Source organism: Salvelinus sp. IW2-2015, unplaced genomic scaffold, assembly GCF_002910315.2.
Source record: "Salvelinus sp. IW2-2015 unplaced genomic scaffold, ASM291031v2 Un_scaffold1526, whole genome shotgun sequence".
NCBI lineage: Eukaryota > Metazoa > Chordata > Actinopteri > Salmoniformes > Salmonidae > Salvelinus > Salvelinus sp. IW2-2015.
In genome coordinates this window covers 130,766-156,691 of record NW_019942965.1, presented here as the reverse complement: position 1 = coordinate 156,691, position 25,926 = coordinate 130,766, and the positions used below count along the sequence as shown (strand labels likewise).

The 25,926-nt window shown below is 45.5% G+C and overlaps 2 protein-coding genes across 2 annotated transcripts in view; one reads left to right on the top strand and one right to left on the bottom strand.

Annotated features, from left to right (window-relative positions):
• The first annotated feature begins 2,447 nt into the window (after positions 1 to 2,447).
• On the top strand, positions 2,448 to 16,258 carry LOC112071124 (bcl-2-associated transcription factor 1). The gene is made up of 12 exons (XM_024138593.2): positions 2,448 to 2,652; positions 3,573 to 3,622; positions 3,756 to 4,391; positions 4,919 to 5,423; positions 5,496 to 6,118; positions 9,841 to 10,010; positions 10,208 to 10,319; positions 10,432 to 10,498; positions 10,604 to 10,737; positions 10,928 to 11,030; positions 11,170 to 11,293; positions 11,808 to 16,258. Exons 2-12 carry the CDS (start codon positions 3,582 to 3,584, stop codon positions 11,819 to 11,821), a joined length of 2,529 nt encoding a protein of 842 aa, XP_023994361.2. The 5' UTR covers positions 2,448 to 2,652; positions 3,573 to 3,581; the 3' UTR covers positions 11,822 to 16,258.
• Positions 16,259 to 16,756: 498 nt separating this feature from the next.
• The window catches only part of LOC112071133 (lipase member H-like), a 22,530-nt gene continuing 13,360 nt past the window's right edge, over positions 16,757 to 25,926 (bottom strand). The window contains exons 2-11 of the mRNA XM_024138601.2: positions 22,128 to 22,233; positions 21,756 to 22,038; positions 21,483 to 21,591; positions 21,257 to 21,358; positions 21,087 to 21,176; positions 20,850 to 21,017; positions 20,619 to 20,708; positions 17,870 to 17,978; positions 17,615 to 17,788; positions 16,757 to 17,528 (exon numbers count right to left, since the gene is read on the bottom strand). Of these exons, the coding sequence (XP_023994369.1) occupies positions 17,444 to 17,528; positions 17,615 to 17,788; positions 17,870 to 17,978; positions 20,619 to 20,708; positions 20,850 to 21,017; positions 21,087 to 21,176; positions 21,257 to 21,358; positions 21,483 to 21,591; positions 21,756 to 22,038; positions 22,128 to 22,233 (1,316 nt within the window). The 3' untranslated portion in view covers positions 16,757 to 17,443. The remainder of the gene's footprint in view (positions 17,529 to 17,614; positions 17,789 to 17,869; positions 17,979 to 20,618; positions 20,709 to 20,849; positions 21,018 to 21,086; positions 21,177 to 21,256; positions 21,359 to 21,482; positions 21,592 to 21,755; positions 22,039 to 22,127; positions 22,234 to 25,926) is intronic.

Genomic DNA, 25,926 nt, shown 5'->3' with positions numbered 1-25,926 from the left:
TGGGGGATATTGAAAAGATGTGGCGTGTGTTTTTGGCTTGCTGTGTGTGCGCTAGCTGTGGTTTAGTTACTGTCTGGTCGTGTAACAGCTCTGAAAACACTCATCCCTACTCTGTTCTGGAAATACTACTCTCTCTATCTTGCCTCTGCTCTGAACTGGACTGTATATGCTGCAACTCACAGTTCTAGCAACAGGCAGTCAACCTACAGCAGGGGTCTCCAACTTTGGAGCTACTAGGTGGTCCTGGAGCTATTGGGTGTGCAAGCTTTCGTTCCAGCCCTATAGTAACACACCTGAGTCCACTAATCATGGTCCAGACTGAAGACGGTGATTAGAGCAGGGCTGGAACAAAAGCCTGCACATTCCGTTAGTGAACCCTGTCCTACAGTATCTCATCAGTCTGTGTAATCACTCAGTCAGTCAACAGCTATATTCACTATGACTGTGGCTTTACCTCATGGAGATCTATCTCACTACAGAGGACACTTCAGTCTGCTGTCTACTACTGCTGGGAATTCTACCAATCATACATGCGTCCTGTACTGTAACGGTCTTGTACCGATCTTACTGTAACACTTGCCTTGCTTTGCTCTCAGGGTCAGCATGTGTGCTCCCTCCTCTCAAGGTTTCAATCTCTGTTTCAGTTCCCCCTGAAGGGTACTGTGAGGTGTCAACCACTCCTCACAACCCAGCTAACCCTGTGAAGGGATGGCCACTGACTAGTGTCTATAATGGCTCTAATGTTGATGCTGTATCTCAATTACTGGACTAGAGTAGGTAAAGGCCTGGAATGTCTGTTTATCTTTGCTGTCTTCAGTGCACTTGACTCTTGATTTAGTTGCCATGTCTGTCCGTCCATCAGCCAGTCCATCCATCTCTCTTACATTTACATTTAAGTCATTTAGCAGACGCTCTTATCCAGAGCGACTTACAAATTGGAAAGTTCATACATATTCATCCTGGTCCCCCCGTGGGGAATGAACCCACAACCCTGGCGTTGCAAGCGCCATGCTCTACCAACTGAGCCACACGGGACCACACTCTTCCTCTCTCTTTCTGTGCTCGTTCATAATCTAATGCTTTCTTTGTATCCCAAGGGTAAATTAAGTATATTTAAGACTTAAGGTCAGAATGTTATTCACTAAAAATCAGTTAACACTGTCACTGCAGCTTGGTGGAATATATAACTGTAGACGTGGTGCATGGATCTAACTGCTGAAAACAACAATAAAACGTCATCAAGCCATGTCTGTGACTTTGTTTATAAACACCGAGAACAAACAGCATACCCCCCCCCCCCCTTTGCCCTCAGAGCAGCCTCAATTTGTTGGGGCATGGACTCTACAAGGTGTTCGAAGGGCGTTCCACAAGGATGCTGGCTATGTTGCCTCCAATGCTTCCCACAGTTGTGTCAATCAATCAATCAAATGTATTTATAAATCCCATTTTTACATCAACTGATGTCACAAAGTGCTATACAGAAACCCAGCCTAAAACCCCAAACAGCAAGCAATGCAGATGTAGAAGCACGTGGCTAGGAAAAACTCCCTAGAAAGGCAGGAACCTAGGAAGAAATCTAGAGAGGAACCAGGCTCTGAGGGGTGGCCAGTCCTCTTCTGGCTGTGCCAGGTGGAGATTATAACAGTACATGGCCAAGATGTTAAAATGTTCATAGATGACCAGCAAGCTCAAATAAAAATMATCACAGAGGTTGTCGAGGGTGCARCAGGTCAGCACCTCAGGAGTAAATGTCAGTTGGCTTTTCATAGCCGATCATTCAGAGTTAGAGACAGCAGGTGCGGTAGAGAGAGAGTCGAAAACAGCAGGTCCGGGACAAGGTAGCACGTCCGGTGAACAGGTCAGGGTTCCATAGCCGCAGGCAGAACAGTTGAAACTGGAGCAGCAGGACGAGTTGGCTGGATGTCCTTTGGGTGGTGGACCATTCTTGACACACAGGAAACTGTTGAGTATGAAAAACCCAGCAGCTTTGCAGTTCTTGACAAACCGGTGCGCCTGGCACCTACTACCATACCCCGTTCAAAGGCACTTGCATCGTTTGTCTTGCCCATTCACCCTCTGAATGGCACACATGCACAATCCATGTTTCAATTGTCTCAAGGCTTAAAAATCTTTCTTTGACCTGTTTCCTCCCCTTTATCTACACTGACTGAAGTGGATTTAATCAATTACATCAATAAGCTAGGGATAATAGCTTTCACCTGGATTCACCTGGTCATGGAAAGAGCAGCTGTTCTTCTTCTTAATGTTTTATATCCTCAGTCTTGTGAAAAAATACTTTTGTATTCTACAGTGAGTTTTGTTTCAAAAATGAAATGTAGGGGACACATCTAGTTCAGAGGAAACAACTCAAGCAAAGATGATATAACTAACCCCCTTCGTCTGTGACTCAAACGTCCTAACGGTGGCGCTATCCTTATTGTGTGTGTTTCCGGGTCAAATTCTGTTTTGAAGTCGCGAGGCAAAGACAGTCAACTGTACAACTTCCTGAGTGTAGAAAATACGAACGTCCTTCATATGAAATATATTTGATCGTCATTACTTACTAGCTAGTAGTTGTATAATAAAATCGTGTGTGCGAGACTGGTGTTTTGGTTTACGTATCCTCTAGTTTTGGTAGGAACGTGCGCTGGGGTAAGTGCCATGCAGCTAGCAGCTAGATAGCTGGCTACGACATAGGCGATTAAACTCAACGATACACGATGTAGTTCAGCGGCGACTATTGTGGGCGAACTGGAGCTCCGACGTCACATAAAATGAAGTTTTTATTTAAAACGACTGATTTCAGCACCCAAATAATAACACACGACAGTGTTAATGTTATGTGACGTCTGAGCTCCAGTTAGGCTGGACAATAGAACGAGTCAAAATTCACTCAAGGCTGATAAACGGCCAAAGAACGGTCAGTCGCCGCTCAACTCCCATCGTAAATCGTGGAGTTGAAGTGTCGGCTAGCAACGACAATTAGTAAAACACACAAATGTTAAGATATGTCGGTTAATCTGGTGTTAATCAGTGCTATTTATTTTACTGCTAGCTACGTTAGCTAGTATTGTTTGGTAGTAACGTTAACTAGTTAAATATTTCGTCGTTTGAGCTGATCATAGTCCCAAGTCTGGTTTTCTTCCTGACTAGTGGTTTTAGCATGGCCTAGCTAGCATACATAACGTTTCGTTCTCAATGTTATTCTACTACTGTACATTTCAATCCCTTTAGTTTCCAAGTTAAACGACATAGTAATGCTGGTTACAGTCCTAGGATGTTGCTGAATAATCTAAAATGTATATTGCTATAGATTCAGGACAGACATGACTTGTTCTGATATTTCTTAATTTCTTTAAGTTTTTGGGATTTGTGTGTATTGTTTTGCATTGTTAGGTATACTGCGCTGTTGGAGCTAGAAACAAGCATTTGGCTGCACCTGTGAGAATATGTGTAGGCGACATAACATTTAAAAAAAAAAAATCTTATTTTATGGCGTCACGGCAAGGGAACTGTGTATTGTGGTATTTTACTCATGCATACTCTTTCTCTCTGTCCACTGATCTCTCAAGGTAAAGAGAATGTTGAGGCCACGGTCACGATCACCCCACTATTCTCACAGGTAAATATCTTCCACACTTCATTTGACATGCTAGTTCATGTAAGATTACTTTAGAATGTTGGCTCATCTCAGCACGCTGTATGAAAGGTGCTTTACAATTCAAATGTGTTATACTTTTTTTGTGTTATTGCAGAGTTAGTCCGCGCAGGCAGGATGGTCGGAGGTTCCCCTGGGACGACCCAGACTTCAACCCCCAGCAGGTGCTGGCTGACCTGGGCAGGCTGCCTGGGGAGGATCAGTGGGTTCGCTTCATGGATGAGATCCACCCAGATGGCCCAGAGGGCCACAGAAGACCTATGTCCCCAGGCCTCCACAAGCTTGACCACCACCTCCCCCCAGAGCAATTCCACCATCGCAGAACCCCACCGGCAGAACCCCACGAGCTGGGCTACGCCGAGCGCAGAAGGCTCTCCCCCCATGATGGCAGAGGGGGTGGCAGGGGAAAAGGAAGCGGGAGCGAAGGGCTGCCCCACTCCCCTCAGAGGCTACCCAGAGAGAAGCTGCCATCACTGGCCCCGCAGCACCCTCACTACAGTCCTGACCACCACCAGATAGTGTCCTCTGCAAGCTGGAGAAGAGAAGACCAGGACCAGAGCCAGGGAAGGTCCAGGGACCGCAGCCCCAGGGAGAGGGTTCAGGGTGGGGGGGAGAGGAGGGGTGGAGATTTTTCAGGTCCCTATGGAGACCAGAGCAGAGAAAACATGCATAGAGAGAAGAGCACCATCTCTGATCGGAACCGGAGGGAAGCTGATGAAGCGGTGCATCCTGGGTAAATTTGAGCAGTGTTCCGTTGGAATTTTATGGCCAAAAGCGAGAGAAGAAGATTGAAGAGGAGAACCCAGCTTCCTGTTTTTTCTAAGCGCAAACTTCACCCTGCTACTGTGTCCCCTGTGTAACCATAGAGTAGTAGTAGTAGTAGATTGAATTGCATAGCTTAACATGGATGACATGCTCTTGTCTCTGTGATCCTTGGAACCAGGTGCTTGCCATGACGTACACTGTGATATAGTTGAATACTTTACTATTATTACCCGCTGTAATCTAGAGGCTTTGTGCGCCTGTGATGTCATATGGCTTTGTTTATTGCTAATCAGCTCGCATGAATGACTGTTGTCATTAACCGATATGTAAGGTACTATCTATTAGCCCATAAATTCTATTCATATGCTATGTGTTTTCCTAAATAAATTGAAAGCTAGCTATTACAAAATCTGTATATTTGTTAGGTATAGTCAGCGTGATCGTATGTCCTCGGTCAGTGCTGAACCATGTCACCTGCTCTTTATGTCGACACAGGTACGGAAAGGAGGCAGAGTTTAGGGTGCGCCGCCCCTCATTGGAGAGGCCCCGGGAAGGGTACGGAGGAGCAGGGCCACGGGGGCGCAGGGGCCCCTCGGGGAGCCACGATGGCCAGGGGCCTGGAACCCTCATCGTGGAGCATGACCATGGTATTATAAACAGCAGAGGGCCAGAACTCTACAACAACCAGAGGGGCCGTGGCCCCGACCAGAGCCCAAGCCACGACCGATTCAGTCATCGTCACCATCGGGCCAGAGCCACTGAGGAGCGGTTCAGGAAGTCGGGTAGCAGGTCCAATACCAGAGAGGAGGCCAGGGGTCGGCTTGTCCATGAGGAGAGGAGAGGACCTGTCCATGAGGAGAGGAGAGGACCTGTCCATGAGGAGAGGAGAGGGCCTGTCCATGAGGAGAGGAGAGGGCCTGTCCATGAGGCGAGGAGAGGGCCTGTCCATGAGGCGAGGAGAGGGCCTGTCCATGAGGCGAGGAGAGGGCCTGTCCAGGAGGCGAAGGAGAGGCTGTCCATGAGGCGAGAGAGGGCTTTTCCATGAGGCGAGCGAAGGGCCGTGGTCCAGGAGGCGAGGAGAGGGCCTGTCCAGGAGGCGAGGAGAGGGCCTGTCCAGGAGGCGAGGAGAGGGCCTGTCCAGGAGGCGAGGAGAGGGCCTATACATGAGTCCAGAAGAAGCCCTGATCGTCATGGGAGAGCCAGCCCCATGGGCTTCCAAGATAGAGGTAGTCCCACAGAGCCTAGGGCCAGAAACAGTGCATTCCGTGGGGAGAGGGGGGCCCCAGCCCAGGGTGGCAAGAGACAGATGGGGCCCTCCATGAACCAGCCCCGGCCTCTCCTTCAGGGAATGCAGGGGAACCAACCCCGGGATGCCAACCCCCAGCACTCCCCTCCAGAGCACCAGGAGTACCAACCCAGGGGAGGCGTCTGGGACATGGAGCCCAGAGAGGAGGCACCCGGTTGGGCAGAGGTGAGCGACATGGAGCCCCGCTGGGAGAAGGACCGGGGACCAGGGCCGCGAGGAGGCCGGCCGCCAGCACARGGCAGGATGGATCCTAGGAAACCTCAGCATAGAGATCTCAACCCCAACTGGAACCAACAGCAGAACGATATGGCAATGCCTCGCATGGGCGCCGGCGAGAAAGAGACGCTCACCATCAAGGTGGACATGAACCGGCCTGTGGGCCAGAACAGGTAAGGTGTTTCCGACAGCAACGTTTAGGGGTCAAGGGTGAAAGTTCATGCTTCTTTTCAACTCTCACTGTCGACTGCAGGAAGACAAAGTCAGAAGCCCTGAGATCATTGACAGCTAGAGGAGGAAGTATTCTTCTAACATATTTTTTAATTCTACAATGCAAGTATTCTACAAGCTGAGAATTTGTGATGGGACGCAATTTATATACATCAAACTAATCCTTCCTGATGTGGGGCATTGCAGTGATAAACGTGACAAATCGCCAAACGCCTTCTTTTAGTAGAGTGGCCATTTTACGGCATTGTCCTTCACATTCTCATGATTAAAAAGGTGAAATCAATTCATAGAGGAGGCAAGTCGGGATCTCCCAAATAACTTTTATTGTTCATCAAGAGGGGCAGAACATATCAGACCAGCTTTGCAACATTCTAGAGAACAGAGATGCCACAGTAGACTATCAACCATGTGAATAACCTAATGGCTCATGGCAGAGGTTTGGCTCATCGGTTCTTCAGACATCTCTCATCCAATGAACAACCCAGCAGAATGTGGCAACTCACAAAGGGAGTGGTTGCAGCTTCCCACAGCGAGAGCATCCCTGACAACCAAGACCAACCAGCCAAGAGACCAACCAGACGCCAGCAGTGTGTTTGCAGCTCATCCTTCACAGCTGAAATGAATAAAGAGCAAGCAGCCTGTGTGGTGGAACATGCTGAAGGAGCTCTGGAAAGTAAAGAGTGGATGGAGTGGAAGAGGCACAGTTCTGCTACTAACTACAGCTGATTGACCTGAGTCTTGGAGGAAAAGGCAGAACCCATGAAGACAGAAGGGGGGAAAGTCTTGGTACTAACCAAACTGAGAACCAAACAACTGCAGAAGAGTCTCCTTGGTATATAGAAGGATTTCCTGTATACATGATACCCAATACATTCTAATATGGAGTTGGTGAGCCTGATAAATGTCAGTCACTGAGCCACTGCATGGTGCCTTGGTCTTCGGCTGACTGAAGACGATTTGGGCTGGAATATGTCCTGAACTGCACCTCAGGAACATCAGTTTGAAACCATGTTTTTTTCAATGTCTTGAAACACCTGGAATTATCAGCTCTTAATCAGAGAAAGACTATTGTGAAAGGACTTATTTCAGAAGCAGTGTTTTTCTGAGCCAGGCAATGACCCTTCACCCTTACCCCACTCAGCCTGAGAGGATACATATGCCAAAACACCAGCTCTAGTCACAAGACTTTCAAATAGCTTAAACTAGCTCAAACTTTTGTATTTTATTCAGACCAATGTCCAAAGGTAAGTCAACATGTTCTTTCCATCATTGCCTATATTATTCTGCAGACTTCTAGAGGATTTTCATACTTATCTGTCAAGCAAGCATAATAATTTTAAGTCTTCATCCAATGTGTTTAATCTGAGGTGGACTCATTCCCACTGAAACTTGCCAAAGACTTTAACGACCTCAGTCGACGTCTTGACCACCCTCAAGGCCACACATTAGCATGTTCCTGGTTGTTCTTCATGTCTAAGCCCATGATGCTCAAGAGTCTCAATGCCTAAAGGAGATTCTGCCACAGTCTCACAACACCTACGCTTCTGAGGCAAACTTGGATCCAAATTCTCAACACTCACCACATATCTTCAGAAACCTGGGCTCTGTTCTGCATGGGTCTTACGACCAAACTGGGTTTGGAGTGGCCATGCATACCTGTCAACAAACAGGTTCACTCAAAGAAATGGACTATAAAGCGCAGCACTGAGCAGACCTGACTGTCTGAACGACAACTCAAGGCAATGATGTTGTCCTTAAAGCAACCAAAGGCTACAGGTTCTTAGTATAACTCACTTTGAGCTGTACCAGAACAAAGGACAACACTGGATGACTACAAGTAAAGACCGGATGCTATGGCCTAAGTCAGATGGACGTGAACAGAACAGGGAGAATCAAATCATTGGATGGAGGAGCACAGTCATTAAACACACTGAGAGATCCACCTTCTGGATGAACTGAAGAAGGCCTGMGTGACCAGCTAGTAGACACAGCAAGAGTGGAGAAGAGCAGAAGGCAATGTGAAGGTCTGGAGATGACCAGGATGGTGTCCAGTCAGAAAAGCAGTGGATGATGAATATCTGGAGATGACCTTCCACATTGGAAAGAGTGAAAAAAAACTTTTGGACTCAACACATGAAAATAAAGCTTTCAGGTTTGACTTCTACAAGCTAACGTTCAGCTGTCTTTTCCACCCCTATTGACACTGATACTCATGGACTAATCAGGGAGTAATAATCCTCAAACTCAATCCCACTAATAGTGTCTCTTCTCCAAGAGGCTCTCAGAGCCATRTGACTATTGATGAACTCCATTTTGCACCAGGGAAACAGCTCTGTCAAAGCATTACAACAGCAAGGGGAAAYCCAACTCAGTGAGGACTAAGGTACTCCTGACAGCGAATCTGGACTCGGCCTAGTTAAAAGGCCCCAGAATGAACACTTTGGGAAGAAGAGGAATTGAAACCTCAAACACAGCCRATGTATCAGCCAATAGTTCAGCATGGATGAATCCTCATGAAAACCGTTGAGTATTGCTCTGAAAAAGGACATCTCAGAAACACTCCTGTACAGATGGGTTCTGTCAGTCTACACTTCATCTAGACACAACTTGCTCACGAAAACCACACCTGCAAGAGAACATACTGTCTACCTTGGACCAATCAAGGACAGGAACTACGCTGTCTACTCTGGACCGTTCAAGGACAAGAAACTACACTGTCAACATTTCACCAACCAAGGACAAGAACTACACTGTCCTGTGACTCACAGACATCCAGAAGTTGATTGACAAATGCAGACAGCGAAACATTTAAAGAAGCATGTATTTTCACCTTTGACCCATGCCAGTGTTACACTGGCACAGGAAGTGGGCAGGGATGTAGTGGAGGATAATCACTGTTCACACATTTTTTTTTTCTTCATCAAGAGCGTTGATGCACCTTTCACACCAAATACACTTTGTTAGCATTAGCGTTACCCCCCCCCCCCACCTGTTATCTCGACTGGCGTTCAGCGTTTCACAACCACATCCCTGGAGACGAGTAATGTCTCACTCTCTTCCTGTTGCGTTTCAAACTCATTTTAAACAATTTGACCTTATTTGGACTTGGAAGTGCATTTTTGCAAACATGTCCAAACCAACAGTTCTTGATGATGTACTTAATCAGTCATTTTTCCTAAAGCTTTAAAATGTGAAGGTAAGTGTAGTGTGTTTGCAGATGTAAAGGTAAGTGTAGTGTGTTTACAGATGCCTCGGTCAAGGTAAGGTTGTTCAGTACACAATGTTTAGCTACATTTTATTTACATATAGAGATCCACTAGAGAACCACTTAACTCCCTTCAACAGTATTATTGAATACAGAATATATATATATATACCATTTATCAGATGCTTTTATCCAAAATGACTTATTCATGCATGCATACGTTTTGTTGTTCAGAACAAATTACTTAGTTCCACCCCCAAACTACAGTCTACTTAAATCAAACCCTTTCCACAAATGTCCCATCAGCTAGCTACCACAGTAAACTATGTTAGAAGCTACTAGTACTATAAGTTCATAGTTAAACCCTTGTATTCAGGCCTGATCTCAGATTGTAAAGCCTCCGTCCACTTCCTTCCTCTCCTCCGTTTCTCATCCCTCCTTCGTTTCTCATTCCTCCAGCCAGCTGTGCTACTCCTCAGACCGTCAGCTGTCGCTGGATCTGGTCAACGTGGGCCGCCAGCGCCTAGACTTCCTTCCCATGCTAGAGCATTCTGGGACTTACCTGGAGTCCGCAATGCACTCTGGGACTTTCGCCCAGGAGATCATCACCCTGGTGCACCAGGTCAAAGGTTAGGAAACGAAACAAATACAACCTGAATATGGGCGCGCAGTCACAGCCACTTGTGTACACACACACAACACACACACAACACACACACACCGTTCATTGACACTAACGTGCCCACCTCAGACAGAACCTTTAGTTAATTATCACAACCTTCAAGGCAATCAATCTCTTACTCTTTCTTTCTCTGGTTTTCTCCAGAGCATTACTTTAGGGGTGATGGTGTGATGCTGAACGAGCGTTTCTCTGGCCCCCAAGATGGAGGTCTGCCTGAGGAGGAGGAGCAGGAGGAAGAAGGACCAACTCTGAACAGGTACATGAACACCTGGTTACTACGGTAATTTGAATATCTTTAGAGCTTTTGTTTAAGCCTTTAATGTGCTGTTTACAAACACTATATTTGTATTCCTCTCCCTCTCATCCAGGCTGTTCAACATGAGTATGTCAGAACCTGATATGGAACCTGTCTTCTCTAAAGTTGGCCGCATGCAGGTACAATAATGTGTACAGGTTTATGATCGATATGTCAATGGACTGATCGGTCCCTGAATGTATTGGTTGATTGAGTGATGCATTATTGATGTGTTGTGTGATCAGAGGCAGCAGCAGGCAGTGAGAGATCCCGGAGACCTGAGACATGACCTGGAGAGGAGGAGACAGGAGAGGCTGGAGGGAGTGAAGGTCACCATACCTGGAGGCAGGCTCTCACAGCACCCCCTGGCTGCCGGGAGGTAGTACAACACAGTGAAGACATGATGGGGCTTCTTTTGAATATTACAATTATTCCTTCCTCCCTTTCTTGGAGTCATCACTGATCTATGGATCCTTGTGTTCACCCAATCTGTCAGATCAGTGATTACCTTAACAAGTGGAGGAAGGGTGCATTTTTACACCATCTCTCCCTCTCACACTCTGTCTCAGTGACCATCAGGGGGGGTATGGTAGAGAGGAAGACGAGGAACAGGAGGGCTTTCCAGGCTCGTCAGGCCCACCACGGAGAGGGAGGAGGTGGCCTGGAGACATGGTGAGAACTGTGTGAGGGTGTGTGTGTTCACATTTAGTAGGGAAGTGAATAAAACGGATATTATCTGTATCTTTCTTTTAATATATCTTGGACGTTTCTCTCTCGCTTTCTCTCTCTCTCTCTCTCTCTCTCTCTGTAGGGGGGTCAGAGGAGAGGGGGCATGATTAGACAAGACATGGGAGACCAGCAAAGGAACAACTGGCCTCCTAATAGCCCTTGCAACCGGCCTGGACCAACGAGACAACAGAACCACAATATTAACGGTCAGTTAGTACCCCAAAACATAAGTATATACAGTCAATGTAAACCAGGAAATAGAAGTTAAAAAGTACCGTGTGTTGTCATTCACAGACCTGTTCAGAGAACCACAACTTCCCAACCATGTTCAGTGACCTCAGTCATTCACTGATTGGTTGGTTGATTGACAGTGTAATTCCTATGACTGGCCTCTGTTTACCTTCCTGTCTGGTTACGTACGTTAGTCAGTCAGTCTGTCCATCTGTTCCCTAGATCTCATTTATGTCTGACCCTGAGCCAATCAAGTCCTCTCCTTTCCTCTAGACAATCATCTTGTCCACTGATAGGACCATTACAACCCTAGCTGCCCTGCTTCTTAACCTAACACCTATATTCACAAGACCTCTCTCTCGCTCTCTCTCTCTCTCTCGCACTCTCTCTCTCTCTCGCACTCTCTCTCGCACTCTCTCTCTCTCTCTCGCACTCTCTCTCTCGCACTCTCTCTCTCTCTCGCGCTCTCTCTCTCTCTCTCTCTCACAGGTGCCAACTGGTGAATTGAAGCTTGGAGCAATCCAAATGAAGTCAGTGGTTATGTGAGGTCAGCCCGGAGGTTAACTGTTGATAGGCTGTATATATTATAGATCACACTGCTGCAGACTGACCACAGCCTGAACCACGACCACCTGACCTACTGACACTCTGTACCACGCTGTCAATGTAAAGCCCATGCAATGTAGCTGCTCTCCTGACAGAGAGAGTAATGTGCTGGGGAAGTAAGATGGCCAACTGATATTTAAAGATGCACTATGCATAAATCGTTCCACCATTTCCTGGTTGCAAAATTTCAAAAGGTTTGCCTAATTTCAGTTTGTTACAAAACGAGCAGGTATAGTGTAGAGCAGGGGTAGGTAACCGTGCTCCTGGAGCCCCGCTGGTACTGCAGGATTTTGTTCCGTCTAGGCACCACACCTGACCAACTGACAGGGCCGGCGGCAGAACTAATCAGTTGGACCGGCCTTTGATATCCATAGGCGGGCATGTTTTTTCCCGGGACCACCTATGTGTGCACCCGCTTGCATGTTCAAATTGTAATAGTAAAGACCATAGGCAGCTGGTGAGTTTCAAGTTTGTGGATGCTTCCATTTTACCCTAGCATTTCTACCGTTCTTAGTGCCAGTTATGATAATTTTTTTATATGCACATTTTTGTGCAACAGTTTCATTTCAATAATAAGATTTTATTTTCTCAATCATTGTCACGTGGTTAATCATAAAAATCTGAAATAAAATGATAAAAATGTCAAAGTTAAAATTCAACTGAGGTGAGAGCAGCAGCCTCTGCCATATGAACACATTGATACACTGTGATCCATTGGCGGCTAAAGAAATGAGCTCATAGAACTCCGAGATAGCCTATAGGCCAATGTAGCAGTAGGCCTATCCATCTCAACTAAGTAAAGCTGACAAATAAAAACAGTAGAAAATAACCTGATAAATTCTGGTTCTTTCAATCACAATCATCTCTCTTCTCCACCTGTCTGCCTCCCTTTCTATCTGTCTTGACTTGAGCTATTGCTAGTGAAGTGCAACATTGTATCAACTAGCCTATTCCGGGCCCTCAAGAGTTTCCCACGCCAGTGAGCTCTAGACAGACCCATCAGATCATGATATTTTGCTCTTTCACACCGAGGCGTGGTGATTATCGAGGCCGGGAGTGTTGGAAAGATTTTTCTAATACTTAGGAACTATCATTCGCAATGGATGTTAAAAAAACAGACTTCGTTGGCTTGTGTGAGGCAAATAAAAAATGACTGAGAAACTGCTTATTAGTGGTTGACGTGGTGAGTTAAGACAATCAGTAATCCAACATTGCCAAATGAGCACGTTCCTACATATGCATGTATTCTAGAGACATCCATATCTTCACCACACAACCCCTCCCCTTTTTGATGCAACATTTTAAATTATACTCAAAACACATTAACTTCACACATATTTTAGATGCTTTTCACTGACCACGCAACTCAATCAGCTAGACACATTCCCACGTGTGCCCAAATTGTGGGCATCCCAAATAGGCATAGGCCTACACACTTGTGATTTGAAACAATCCACAGCTATTTAAAAGAAAAAACAATAAGCTAATGATCGTCTGTGGATAAGGCATGTACCTGGTGAAGTATTTTGAATGTTTTTATTTGGACAGGAGTAATTGTATATATATATTATTTTACTTTAGCGCAGTCCATCATCCTAGCAGTGCGCTGTGCACTCCCCTACTTTCTTTTCCAATTCGCAAGAAGCTGAAACCAGAGATCTGTATGTAATGACGAGATGCTAATTTCTCTGCCCTAACAATGGGAGTCTTTGTCCCAAAGGCGGGAAGGCAGGCGACAAGCTTAAGTCTGCATATTATTCCCATAGAAACGCGTTGGGCTTGTACTGGACATATTCTGGCAAGAGTGAGCCCTCTTGCTTTGCCTCGCCTATTGCTCTGCTGAAACTATATCACCGGAGAAAGCATCTGATCGAGCGAAACAGGGCCCTCTATATGTGCCCATGTATCTGACGCTGTCGGACAGAAATTTTACGACATGCCATACTCTTGGTCCAGACAGCATCAGATACATGGTCTACACATACTGAGACAGAGGGACGCTGTTTTGCTCCCGCCCATGCTTTAACTGAGACCGATGAGTCTTTCTGTCGGCACGTTTTCTCGGTCAAATAAATGCTCAGTATTTCAATATTTCATTTGGACGCCGGCCCTGCCAAACTGAGCTAATTGATCAGTTCAATATTTGYCTAAATTCAATACACCTGATGTTCCAGTTTGGTTAAATCAAAAACATRAAGGGCTAGCAGCACTTAGTGAAATACCTTTTACATAACCAAAAATTTTGTATTTTCAGTCGTTTGAAGCGTGTGTACAAAACCGAAAGTAAAAGACGCAAAAATGAAACGTAAGAACGGGAAGCATAGAAATAGTGCACATAGAACATACAGTTTAAGTCGGAAGTTTGCATACACCTTAGCCAAATACATTTAATATCAGTTTCACAATTCCTGACATTTAATCCGAATAAAAATTCCCTGTCTTAGGTCAGTTAGGATCACCACTTTATTTTAAGAATGTGAAATGTCAGAGTAATAGTAGATAGAATGATTTATTTCAGCTTTTATTTATTTCATCACATTCCCAGTGGGTCAGAAGTTTACATACACTCAATTAGTATTTGGTAGCATTGCCTTTAAATTGTTTAACTTGGGTCAAACGTTTTGGGTAGCCTTCCACAAGCTTTCCACAATAACTTGGCTGAATTTTGTCCCATTCCTCCTGACAGAGCTGGTGTAACTGAACCAGGTTTGGGGTTCTCCTTGCTCGCACACACTTTTTCAGTTCTGCCCATAAATCTTCTATATGATTGAGGTCAGGGCTTTGTGATGGCCACTCCAATACCTTGACTTTGTTGTCCTTAAGCCATTTTGTCACAACTTTGGAAGTATGCTTGTGGTCATTGTCCATTTGGAAGACCCATTTGCGACCATGCTTTAACTTCCTGACTGATGTTGCTTCAATATATCCACATAATTCTCCTTTCTCATGATGCCATCCATCTATTTTGTGAAGTGCACCAGTCCCTCCTGCAGCAAAGCACCCCCACAACATGATGCTGCCACCCCCGTGCTTGTTCTTCGGCTTGCAAGCCTCCCTCTTTTTCCTCCAAACATAACGATGGTCATAATGGCCAAACAGTTCTGTTTTTGTTTCATCAGACCAGAGGACATTTCTCCAAAAAGTACGATCTTTGTCCCCATGTACAGTTGCAAATTGTAGTCTGGCTTTTTTATGGCGGTTTTGGAGCAGTGGCTTCTTCCTTGCTGAGCGGCCTTTCAGGTTATGTCGATATAGGACACGTTTTTACTGTGGATATAGATACTTTTGTACCTGTTTCCTCCAGCATCTTCACAAGGTCCTTTGCTGTTGTTCTGGGATTGATTTGCACTTTTCGCACCAAAGTACGTTCATCTCTAGGAGACAGAACGCGTCTCCTTCCTGAGCGGTATGATGGCTGCGTGGTCCCATGGTGTTTATACTTAAGTACTATTGTTTGTACAGATGAACGTGGTACCTTCAGGTGTTTGGAAATTGCTCCCAAGGATGAATCAGACTTGTGGAGGTCTACAATTTGTTTTCTGAGGTCTTGGCTGATTTCTTTTGTTTTTCCCATGATGTCAAGCAAAGAGGCACTGAGTTTGAAGGTAGGCCTTGAAATACATCCACAGGTACACCTCCAATTGACTCAGGCTAATTGACATCATTTATCAGAAGCTTCTAAAGCCAAGACATTTTCAGGAATATTYCAAGCTGTTTAAAGGCACAGTCAATTTAGTATGTGTAAACTTCTGACCCAGTGGAATTGTGATACAGTGAATTATAAGTGAAATAATCTCTGTAAACAATTGTTGGAAAAATGACTTCTGTCATGCACAAAGTAGATGTCCTAACCGACTTGCCAAAACTATAGTTTGTTAACAAGAAATTTGTGGAGTGGTTGAAAAACGAGTTTTAATGACTCTAACCTAAGTGTATGTAAACTTCTGACTTCAACTGTATATACCGCTTCTTAGACTTGCTTTTAATGAGAATGACAGATCTATTAACACATTTCTATGTGAATTTGGTCCGTTGGCCAAAAAGTTACATATTGCAGCTTTAATTTAGGGGAAGTGACTTCATAATGCAAGCATCCTGTTAGTGAGGAGCCACCTAATTCATTTATCTGCGATCGTATTTGTTTATGTTGATGGTTTGTTTGACCAGTGTACCATAGTTGATGTTGTTGACCTGTCTCTACTGTATCCTGTGTTGCCAGACCATGTTATTGTTTCTGATCTGTCTAGGTTTGATACACTCCACATGAGGAAAGGCCCTACTAATCTATTGATGTCATTACTGTAAATATCAAATAAAAGAGATTACTTCTCATACCAAGTTGGCAAGCGTGTTGATGTTAGGTAGTGTTAGTAGCTCTTTAGCTTGGTAGTAATGCATGTTACATGAGTGGATCCTGTTTAGAGGGGAGCCTGTTTAGTCATTACCTGTGTATTAATAGGCAGGATTGTCCACATCTCTCACCTGTACACACCTGTCAGGTACAGAAGTGATCCTTGCAGATATTTAACAGGTCAATCTTGCCTACTTCCACCCAGGCCTGCTTTAGGTGAACCGGGCTGGCCAGGACTATTCAAGGAACAGAGTTAATGCCCCTGCCAGACAGATAGGTCAGAGGTCAGACTTTTCTAGGGTCAGCGGAGCCTGAACCATGGAATAATTCCCAGCTGGACTAAACAGAGCTGACTGGTCATGAGGATACCCAACTGTACAGGTAGTTAGTGCTTAGCAGCAAAGGGCAGGCCTTAACCTTTAACCCCACAGTAGCAGAGGCGATGTGGGAGAAAGTCCAGTCAGATCACAGTGAAACACATGGTGTATTTATTTCAAACAATGTAGGTAGAAACACAAAGTCTTTACAAAAATAAGATTACACCACTGTACCATGATTTTTTAAATATCATTTATAAAAACATTTCCACTTTTAATACAATTTCATTGTTTCAAGTWGTTTTTTTTAGCTGCTCAGTTATGTCAGCGCTGCAATACACATGCACAAGACACTGACACAAACCAGGAGCTACACTGAAGAGTTACAACATCATATGACTGGTTATAGCAGGTTATGAATGCCCTCTGACTGCATTAAAATACAGAATTGTCATAGAAACACCATCAACCTTCATAAGGCACAGAACTAGAGAGCCGTGAAAGAGAGAGGAAAACTCCCAACAACCCCCCTGATYAGCAACATCATTATTCAGCTCTTCAGTTATCTCTGTATGGTCCACCAGTGTTCTGTTGTGTTTTCCAACCAAGATGACCCCTAATCCACACTGCAATCAGATCTCATAGAACTGGAGAGCTGTAAGAAACACGGTGGTGGCTCCACCTAGTCTTCACCATCTATGCCAAAGCATGTGATCCTGCAGCCTGGCTAGACTATACAACGGCAGAAGCAGTGTGGGGGGGGACGATGTCAACTGTCTGCCCCTTGTGGTTCATTTGGGTGTGTGGCTGGGGAGGCCCTGTGTGTGAGGAGAGTGCCCTCTGGTGGTGGCTCAGAGACGAGGGTCGCAGGGCAGAGGGCGGAACGCCACCTCAATATTCTCCTCCATGATGATGTCATAGCGACACATCAGCGGCCTGGAGGGAGGAGAGAAAGGGAGTATATAGGGAATGCAGAAAAGAGGGGGAAAAGTGTGTAACTCAGGTGTGTGGTGGTCTCTCACCTGTCGGGTTGCTCCAGGGGGGTGAGGCGGATGTGGATTAGTCGGATTTTGTAGCGAGGGCCTATCACGTTTCTGGTAGCAATGCTGAGGGATATCTTCTGGATGGGCTGAAGGTCCTCATCAAACTGGACCAACAGACGGGTGGAGGTGTACTTCTCAAACCTGAACAGCTTACTTTGGAGGAGAGAGAGGGTGAGAGGGATAGAGGTCTTACTGACACAAATGTGTGTGTGCGTGTAAGCGTGCGAGACTGACCGGTCAATGCGTGCCTCAGTGAAGTTCCTGCCACTGTGGAGTCTGAGGATGAGGACTCCCCAGCGCGGGTACCGGTTCCATGTCACCATGTCCACCCTGTAGCTGACCTCTATATATACAGTGGGGAGAACAAGTATTTGATACACTGCCGATTTTGCAGGTTTTCCTACTTACAAAGCATGTAGAGGTCTGTCATTTTTATCATTGGTACACTTCAACTGTGAGAGACGGAATCTAAAACAAAAATCCAGAAAATCACATTGTATGATTTTTAAGTAATTCATTTGCATTTTATTGCATGACATAAGTATTTGATCACCTACCAACCAGTAAGAATTCCGGCTCTCACAGACCTGTTAGTTTTTCTTTAAGAAGCCCTCCTGTTCTCCACTCATTACCTGTATTAACTGCACCTGTTTGAACTCGTTACCTGTATAAAAGACACCTGTCCACACACTCAATCAAACAGACTCCAACCTCTCCACAATGGCCAAGACCAGAGAGCTGTGTAAGGACATCAGGGATAAATTGTAGACCTGTACAAGGCTGGGATGGGCTACAGGACAATAGCCAAGCAGCTTGGTGAGAAGGCAACAACTGTTGGCACAATTATTAGAAAATGGAAGAAGTTCAAGATGACGGTCAATCACCCTCGGTCTGGGGCTCCATGCAAGATCTCACCTCGTGGGGCATCAATGATCATGAGGAATGTGAGGGATCAGCCCAGAACTACACGGCAGGGCCTGGTCAATGACCTGAAGAGAGCTGGGACCACAGTCTCAAAGAAAACCATTAGTAACACACTACGCCGTCATGGATTAAAATCCTGCAGCGCACGCAAGGTCCCCCTGCTCAAGCCAGCGCATGTCCAGGCCCGTCTGAAGTTTGCCAATGACCATCTGGATGATCCAGAGGAGGAATGGGAGAAGGTCATGTGGTCTGATGAGACAAAAATAGAGCTTTTTGCTCTAAACTCCACTCGGCGTGTTTGGAGGAATAGAAGGATGAGTACAACCCCAAGAACACCATCCCAACCGTGAAGCATGGAGGTGGAAACATCATTCTTTGGGGATGCTTTTCTGCAAAGGGGACAGGACGACTGCACCGTATTGAGGGGAGGATGGATGGGGCCATGTATCGCGAGATCTTGACCAACAACCTCCTTCCCTCAGTAAGAGCATTGAAGATGGGTCGTGGCTGGGTCTTCCAGCATGACAACGACCCGAAACACACAGCCAGGGCAACTAAGGAGTGGCTCCGTAAGAAGCATCTCAAGGTCCTGGAGTGGCCTAGCCAGTCTCCAGACCTGAACCCAATAGAAAATCTTTGGAGGGAGCCGAAAGTCCGTATTGCCCAGCGACAGCCCCGAAACCTGAAGGATCTGGAGAAGGTCTGTATGGAGGAGTGGGCCAAAATCCCTGCTGCAGTGTGTGCAAACCTGGTGAAGAACTACAGGAAACGTATGATCTCTGTAATTGCAAACTAAGGTTTCTGTACCAAATATTCAGTTCTGCTTTTCTGATGTATCAAATACTTATGTCATGCAATAAAATGCAAATTAATTACTTAAAAATCATACAATGTGATTTTCTGGATTTTTGTTTTAGATTCCTTCTCTCACAGTTGAAGTGTACCTATGATAAAAATTACAGACCTCTACATGCTTTGTAAGTAGGAAAACCTGCAAAATTGTCAGTGTATCAAATACTTGTTCTCCCCACTGTATGTATGTGTATATATATATATATATATATATATATATATATATACACACACACTGTGTTATATATATATATACACACACACACACACTGTGTTATATATATACACACATGCACAACGTGTCACACACAATTAATCTTTAAGAACTCATTGCTTCAGAAGCATTATGTTCACTATATATACAAAAGTATGTGGATACCCCTTCAAATTAGTTGATTTGACTATTTCAGCCACACCCGCTGCTGACAGGTGTATAAAATTGAGCATACAGCCATGCAATCAATCTCTATTGACAAACATTGGCAGTAGAATGGCGTTAATGAAGAGCTCAGTGACTTTCAACGTGGCACCGTCATAGGATGCCACCTTTCCAACAAGTCAGTTCATCAAATTTCTGCCCTGTTGGAGCTGCCCCGGTCAACTGTGATGTTATTGTGAAGTGGAAATGTCTAGGACCAACAACGGCTCAGTCGCGAAGTGGTAAGCCACACAAGTTCACAGAAAGGTAAGCGCGTAGTGCGTAAAAATCGTCTGTCCTCGACTGCAACACTCACTACCAAGTTCCAAACTGCCTCTGGAAGCAACGTCAGCACAATAACTGTTTGTCGGGAGATTCATGAAATGGTTTTCCATGGCCGAGCAGTCGCACACAAGCCTAAGATCACCACGCGCAAGGCCAAGCGTTGGATGGAGTGGTGTAAAGCTCGCCGCCATTGGGACTCTGGAGCAAYGCGTTCTCTGGAATGATTAATCACGTTTCACCATCTGGCATTCCGACGGACGAATCTGGGTTTGGCCGATGCCAGGAGAACGCTACCTGCCCGAATGCATAGTGCCAACTGTAAAGTTTGGTGGAAGAGGAATAATGGTCTGGGGTTGTTTTTCATGATTATAGCAGTAAAGGGGCAACCAACTATGTTAATGCCCATGATTTTGGAATGAGATATTCGACAAGCAGTTGTCCACACACTTTTGGTAATGTAGTGTATATTAATCACTGCTAGATAGTCAGGGGTGTTGAACTTACTTTTATAGGGCAACGTGGCAGTGGTGGTGAAGTATACYTTGGTCTGACCCAATCGCAGCAGAATATCCCTCCACCTGCTGACGTCATAACCTGGGGCGGTAACCATGGATACAACGTTATTGTTGGTATGGCAACCAAGCCACTTGATCAATGATTTGTTGACAAGCATCTCTTCCCTTGTTTACGGATTCAGTGAGATTCTGGGTTGACCAGTGGGAAGGCTGTCCTCACCTAGCATAGGGCAGGATGCGGGCTTAAAAGCCTCACACTGCAGGCACCGGCCGTCCAGGAAGTCGCTGTAGGAGGAGCAGGGGTAGGCTGTGAGACTGCAGGTTCGGTTGAGAGCACACAGGTACAGGAACACAGAGCGCTGGTGGTCACACATGAAATATGACTTCCCTACAAAAGACAAAGCGGTGAGTTATTACAGTGTTATTACGTGTGTGTGTGTGAGAGAGAGAGACTCACCTGAGAAGATGGTCTTGGGGCAGCCTGGCTGGTCAGATCCTCCGTTGGCGTAGTAGTCAATATGACCATGTTGACCTCTGAGACCAAACGCTGCACGAACAAATAGGAAGATAAAAACACACATCTAAAGAATCCCTCGCCACGCACACACACAGCATGTCAGTACTTACAGTTCATGTCAGTGTGTAGTACATCTACAAACATGGCGTCTGAAGGGTCTAGTCTCTCCTCAGGTGTCGCTCCAGTGAACATGGGCCCCGCTGGGTCCAGACCTGGACATCAATTAATGATCCAATTAAACAATTAATTAACCACTTAATACATAAATTAATTGATACATGTATTAATGAATTAATCAAATAATAGGTTCAAAGAGCACAGACTCTCTTATCCTACCTGTGATGCGGCCGATCTTGCCCTTCAGGTTTGCTCCTACGAACCCAGCCAGGTGAGCTCCCAGACTCGACCCGATCAGGTGGACCGAACTCAGAGGCGCTCCCTCTGCCTACACACACACACACACACACACACACACACACACACAAACACAGTGAACATTAAGCAACATTGACCCAAGACTCATAGAACAACTGAAGATTCTCAGTAAATGAGCAACACTCCACAATCCCCCCCTACCCCCACCACCCCCCCGTCCCTCAAGCCACACACCTGCATGTTGAGTATGAAGCCGGTGAGGTTGTTGGCAGCCTGTCGTGTGTTGGTCACAGCAGTGAAGTAGTTGAGGTTAGCAGCTCCTCTGTTCCAGTCCACTACCAAGATGTTCATGTCCTCCTGCTCAGACAGCAGCTGGACGACGTGGTCCACCCAGAACGGAGGGGCCCTGGTGGGCCGGTAGCCGTGGATGACGAAAGCCGTGGGCAGGGAGAGGTTGAAGAGTGGCTGGGAGGACAGCTGGTGGTGGTTCAACTCTCTGCCGCAGCGTAGGTTATACCTGAAGGAGGGAGAAGACTTTATTCAGAAAATGTCATTACTTTTTATCCAACTGCTTACACACACACACTYTCTCTCTTTCTAACCTACTTGGTGTAGAGCAGCAGCTTAATGTTCAGGGTGGTCCCGAGGAAGCACTCATGGAAGTCCAGGTCTGTAAAGTCATCACACAGTGCTCCTACACCACTATCCTGGCCTGGGGAGAGAARGGGGAGGAGGGGTGTGTGTGTCAGAGGAGGCTGGTTGGAGGAGCTATAGGAGGACAGGCTCATTGTAATGGCTGGAATGTAATTCATGGAAAGGAGTCAAACGTGATTTCTATATGTTTGATACCGTTCCATTTATTCAATCCCAGCCATTACAATGAGCCTGTGCTCTCCTCCTATGGCTCCTCCCACCAGCCTCCTCTGCTGTGTGTGTGTGTTCATTGATACGCTGCTAGCCCTAGGTCAGGGTCAGGTCATTCTCTGCTCTTACTGTGAACCCCAACTTCTTCTTTCATTTTGCATTTAAACATGATCAGGCAGCTGGTGAATACTCTAACTCCAACCTCTTCAACCTCAGGAGGCTTGTGAAGAAATGTGGCTTGTCATCTAAATCACTCAAACTTTTACAGATGCACAATCGAGAGCATTGTCATGACGTGGCCCTTTCTGGGTATAGATCGTGGSTTCTCACCCTCTCCTACACCCAGGTTCTGTWATCTCAGGTCCTAAATTCCTGGTGGAGACTCTCTCCCCCTGGCCATGCAAAGAGAGGGGCCTCAGAGTGAACAAAGGATTTCACGTGGCCGAACTCCTAAATCCCCAAAATGGGAAAATGAAACTATATGTCCACTTGTGGGAAGAGTCCGTGGACAGTTAGGGACAGTTATGTTGAGTGTGTTTCATTTGGTGACCTCATGAAGGACTGGAAACACACATAACTATATCTCTGAATGTGTACATTTCTCAGTTATGGTGTTTGCATCTAATTCTTGTATAAAATGAATGAGTAAAGATAAAACTATGTGTAATGTGATGTTAAACCTTTAATGTGAGAGAATTGTATTCCCTTTAAAGTTTAACTAAGTCATTGGCCCTCCCCCGTGAGCACAGACATGATCTGGTGTCATGGAACAGCCCTTTCCTATTGTTACGAATAAAAACCCCTCCTGAGGAAATCCTCTTAAGACTGAGCAAACCCACAGCGTGAGCTGTGATTGTGAATAGTTTAGACCATGCATACCTCGGTGTAAGCTGAGGTGGYACAGGTTTGAGTACCAAGATTAGAAAACYATAACACGTGGAGCATTGGCTACACGGCTGGAAATGGTTCAACTCTGAGACTATYGATCCCTACAGAATAATAGCAAATCTTRGATACTAATTACTAGTYTGTAGCTAGAAATGATGTAAACCTGGGATACAAATACCGACAACCGCCGAAACATCTATTCTATGAGAACATTTCTGAATGGTACTCTGAAGTATCCATTCTAACCTAMRAAGACTGATCTTCAGGGAAACAGAAAGAGAGAGAGAGACTCGGATTAACTCTCCAGCAGACGGACATTCAAACACCATAATTGAGAAATGTACCCATTCAGAGATATARTTATGTGTGTTTCCTGTCCTTCGCGAGGTCACAAACATGAAACAAAATGGACCGGGTCGTGGCTGGCTTCTCCACCGACCGTTTACACACTCAGTTCTCAAATTCTGTGATGTAGTAGAAGTTCCTTTGTTCTACTGTGAAACTCTCCATACTGCATGGCCAGGGAGAGTCTCTTTACGGAATTTATGACGTGGGKGTTAAGTTGTAAAACTGCACCCCCCCCCCCTCCCAACAGGAGAGGGGGTTGTTCACATCTCTGCTAGCCAATTCACTGAAAGGGCTAGCTTCATGACAGCATCCTGTCGGGCTGTATCACCAGCTGGTACGGCAACTGCACCGCCCTCAACCACAAGGCTCTCCAGAGGGTAKTGCGGTCTGCACAACTCATCACTGGAGGAAAACTACCTGCCCCCCAGGACACCTACAGTAACCGATGTCGCAGGAAGGCCAAAAATATWATCAAGGACAACAACCACCTGAACCACTGCCTGTTCACCCTGCTATCATCCAGAAGGCGAGGTCAGTACAGGTGCATCAAAGCTGGGACCGAGAGACTGAAAAACAGCTTCTATCTCAAGGCCATCAGACTGTTAAACAGCCATCAGTAACATAGAGAGGCTGCTGCCAACATATGGACTCAAATCTCTGGCCACTTAAATAAATGAACTTAATGAAGGTATCACTAGTCACTTTAAATAACGCCACTTTAATAATGTTTACCTATAGGTATCACTAGTCACTTTAAATAAYGSCACTTTAATAATGTTTACATATCCTACATGACTCATCTCATATCTATATACTGTATTSKACACCATCTACTGCATCTTGCCTATGCCGSACGCCATYGCTCAYCCATATATTTATATGTATATATTCTTATTCATCCCTTTATATTTGTATGTATAAGGTAGTTGTTGTGAATTTGTTAGATTACTTGTTAGATATTACTACATAGTCGGAACTAGAAGCACAAGCATTTTTCTACACTCGCATTAACATCTGCTAACCATGTGTATGTGACCAATAACATTTGATTTGATTTTTACATTGTTCTTGACCCCTACCAGTGTTTTCAAAAAGAAAAACTAAACTAAATGCAATTGGAATAAAGTTTTTTTTATTTTTTTTATTTCACCTTTCACCAACAAGTTCTCATTTACAATTGCGACCTGGCCAAGATAAAGCAAAGCTTTTTATGTTTAAAAAGTTTCATTCCAAAACACTATTATATCAGAAATGTTGGTAAATTAGCTTTTATAGTTTAACCTCTAAAAGTCTAAGTCGTTGGGGGAGGGGAGTACTAAGCTAACGTAGAGTTGTTTTAAGACGGTCATACCATGGATCTTTTTGCTATTTGATTTAGAATTTTAGGACCCCTTTAGGTATTCCCCCAAAATTGAAAAAAATATATTTTAAGAAAATGTTGAATTTGATCATAGAAAAACATTGAATAGCACACTGGCCGCCCCCAGGTGGTGAGGGCAGGTAGGAACACATCTGCCACGCTGATCCGCAACACTGGAGCTCCCCAGGGGTGCGTGCTCAGTCCCCTCCTGTACTCCCTGTTCACCCACGACTGCATGGCCAGGCACGACTCCAACACCATCATTAAGTTTGCAGACGACACAACGGTGGTAGGCATGATCACCGACAACGACGAGACAGCCTATAGGGAGGATGTCAGAGACCTGGCCGGGTGGTGCCAGAATAACAACCTATCCCTCAATGTCACCAAGACTAAGGAGATGATCATGGACTACAGGAAAAGGMGGACYGAGCACGCCCCCATTCTCATCGACGGGGCTGGAGTGGAGCAKGTWGAGAGCTTCAAGTTCCTTGGTGTCCAAATCAACAACAAACTAGAATGGTAAAAACACACCAAGACAGTCGTGAAGAGGGCACGACAAAACCTATTCCCCCTCAGGAGACTAAAAAGATTTGGCATGGGTCCTGAGATCCTCAAAAGGTTCTACAGCATCAACATCGAGAGCATCCTGACTGGTTGCATCACTACTGCCTGGTATGGCAATTGCTCGGCCTCTGACCACTAGGCACTACAGAGGGTAGTGCGTACGGCCCAGTACATCGCTGGGGCTAAGCTGCCTGCCTTCCAGGACCTCTACACCAGGCGGTGTCAGAGAAAGGCCCTAAAAATTGTCAAAGACCCCAGCCACCCCAGTCATAGACTGTTCTCTCTGCTACCGCATGGCAAGCGGTACCGGAGTGCTAAGTCTAGGACAAAAAGGCTTCTCAACAGTTTTTACCCCCAAGCCATAAGACTCCTGAACAG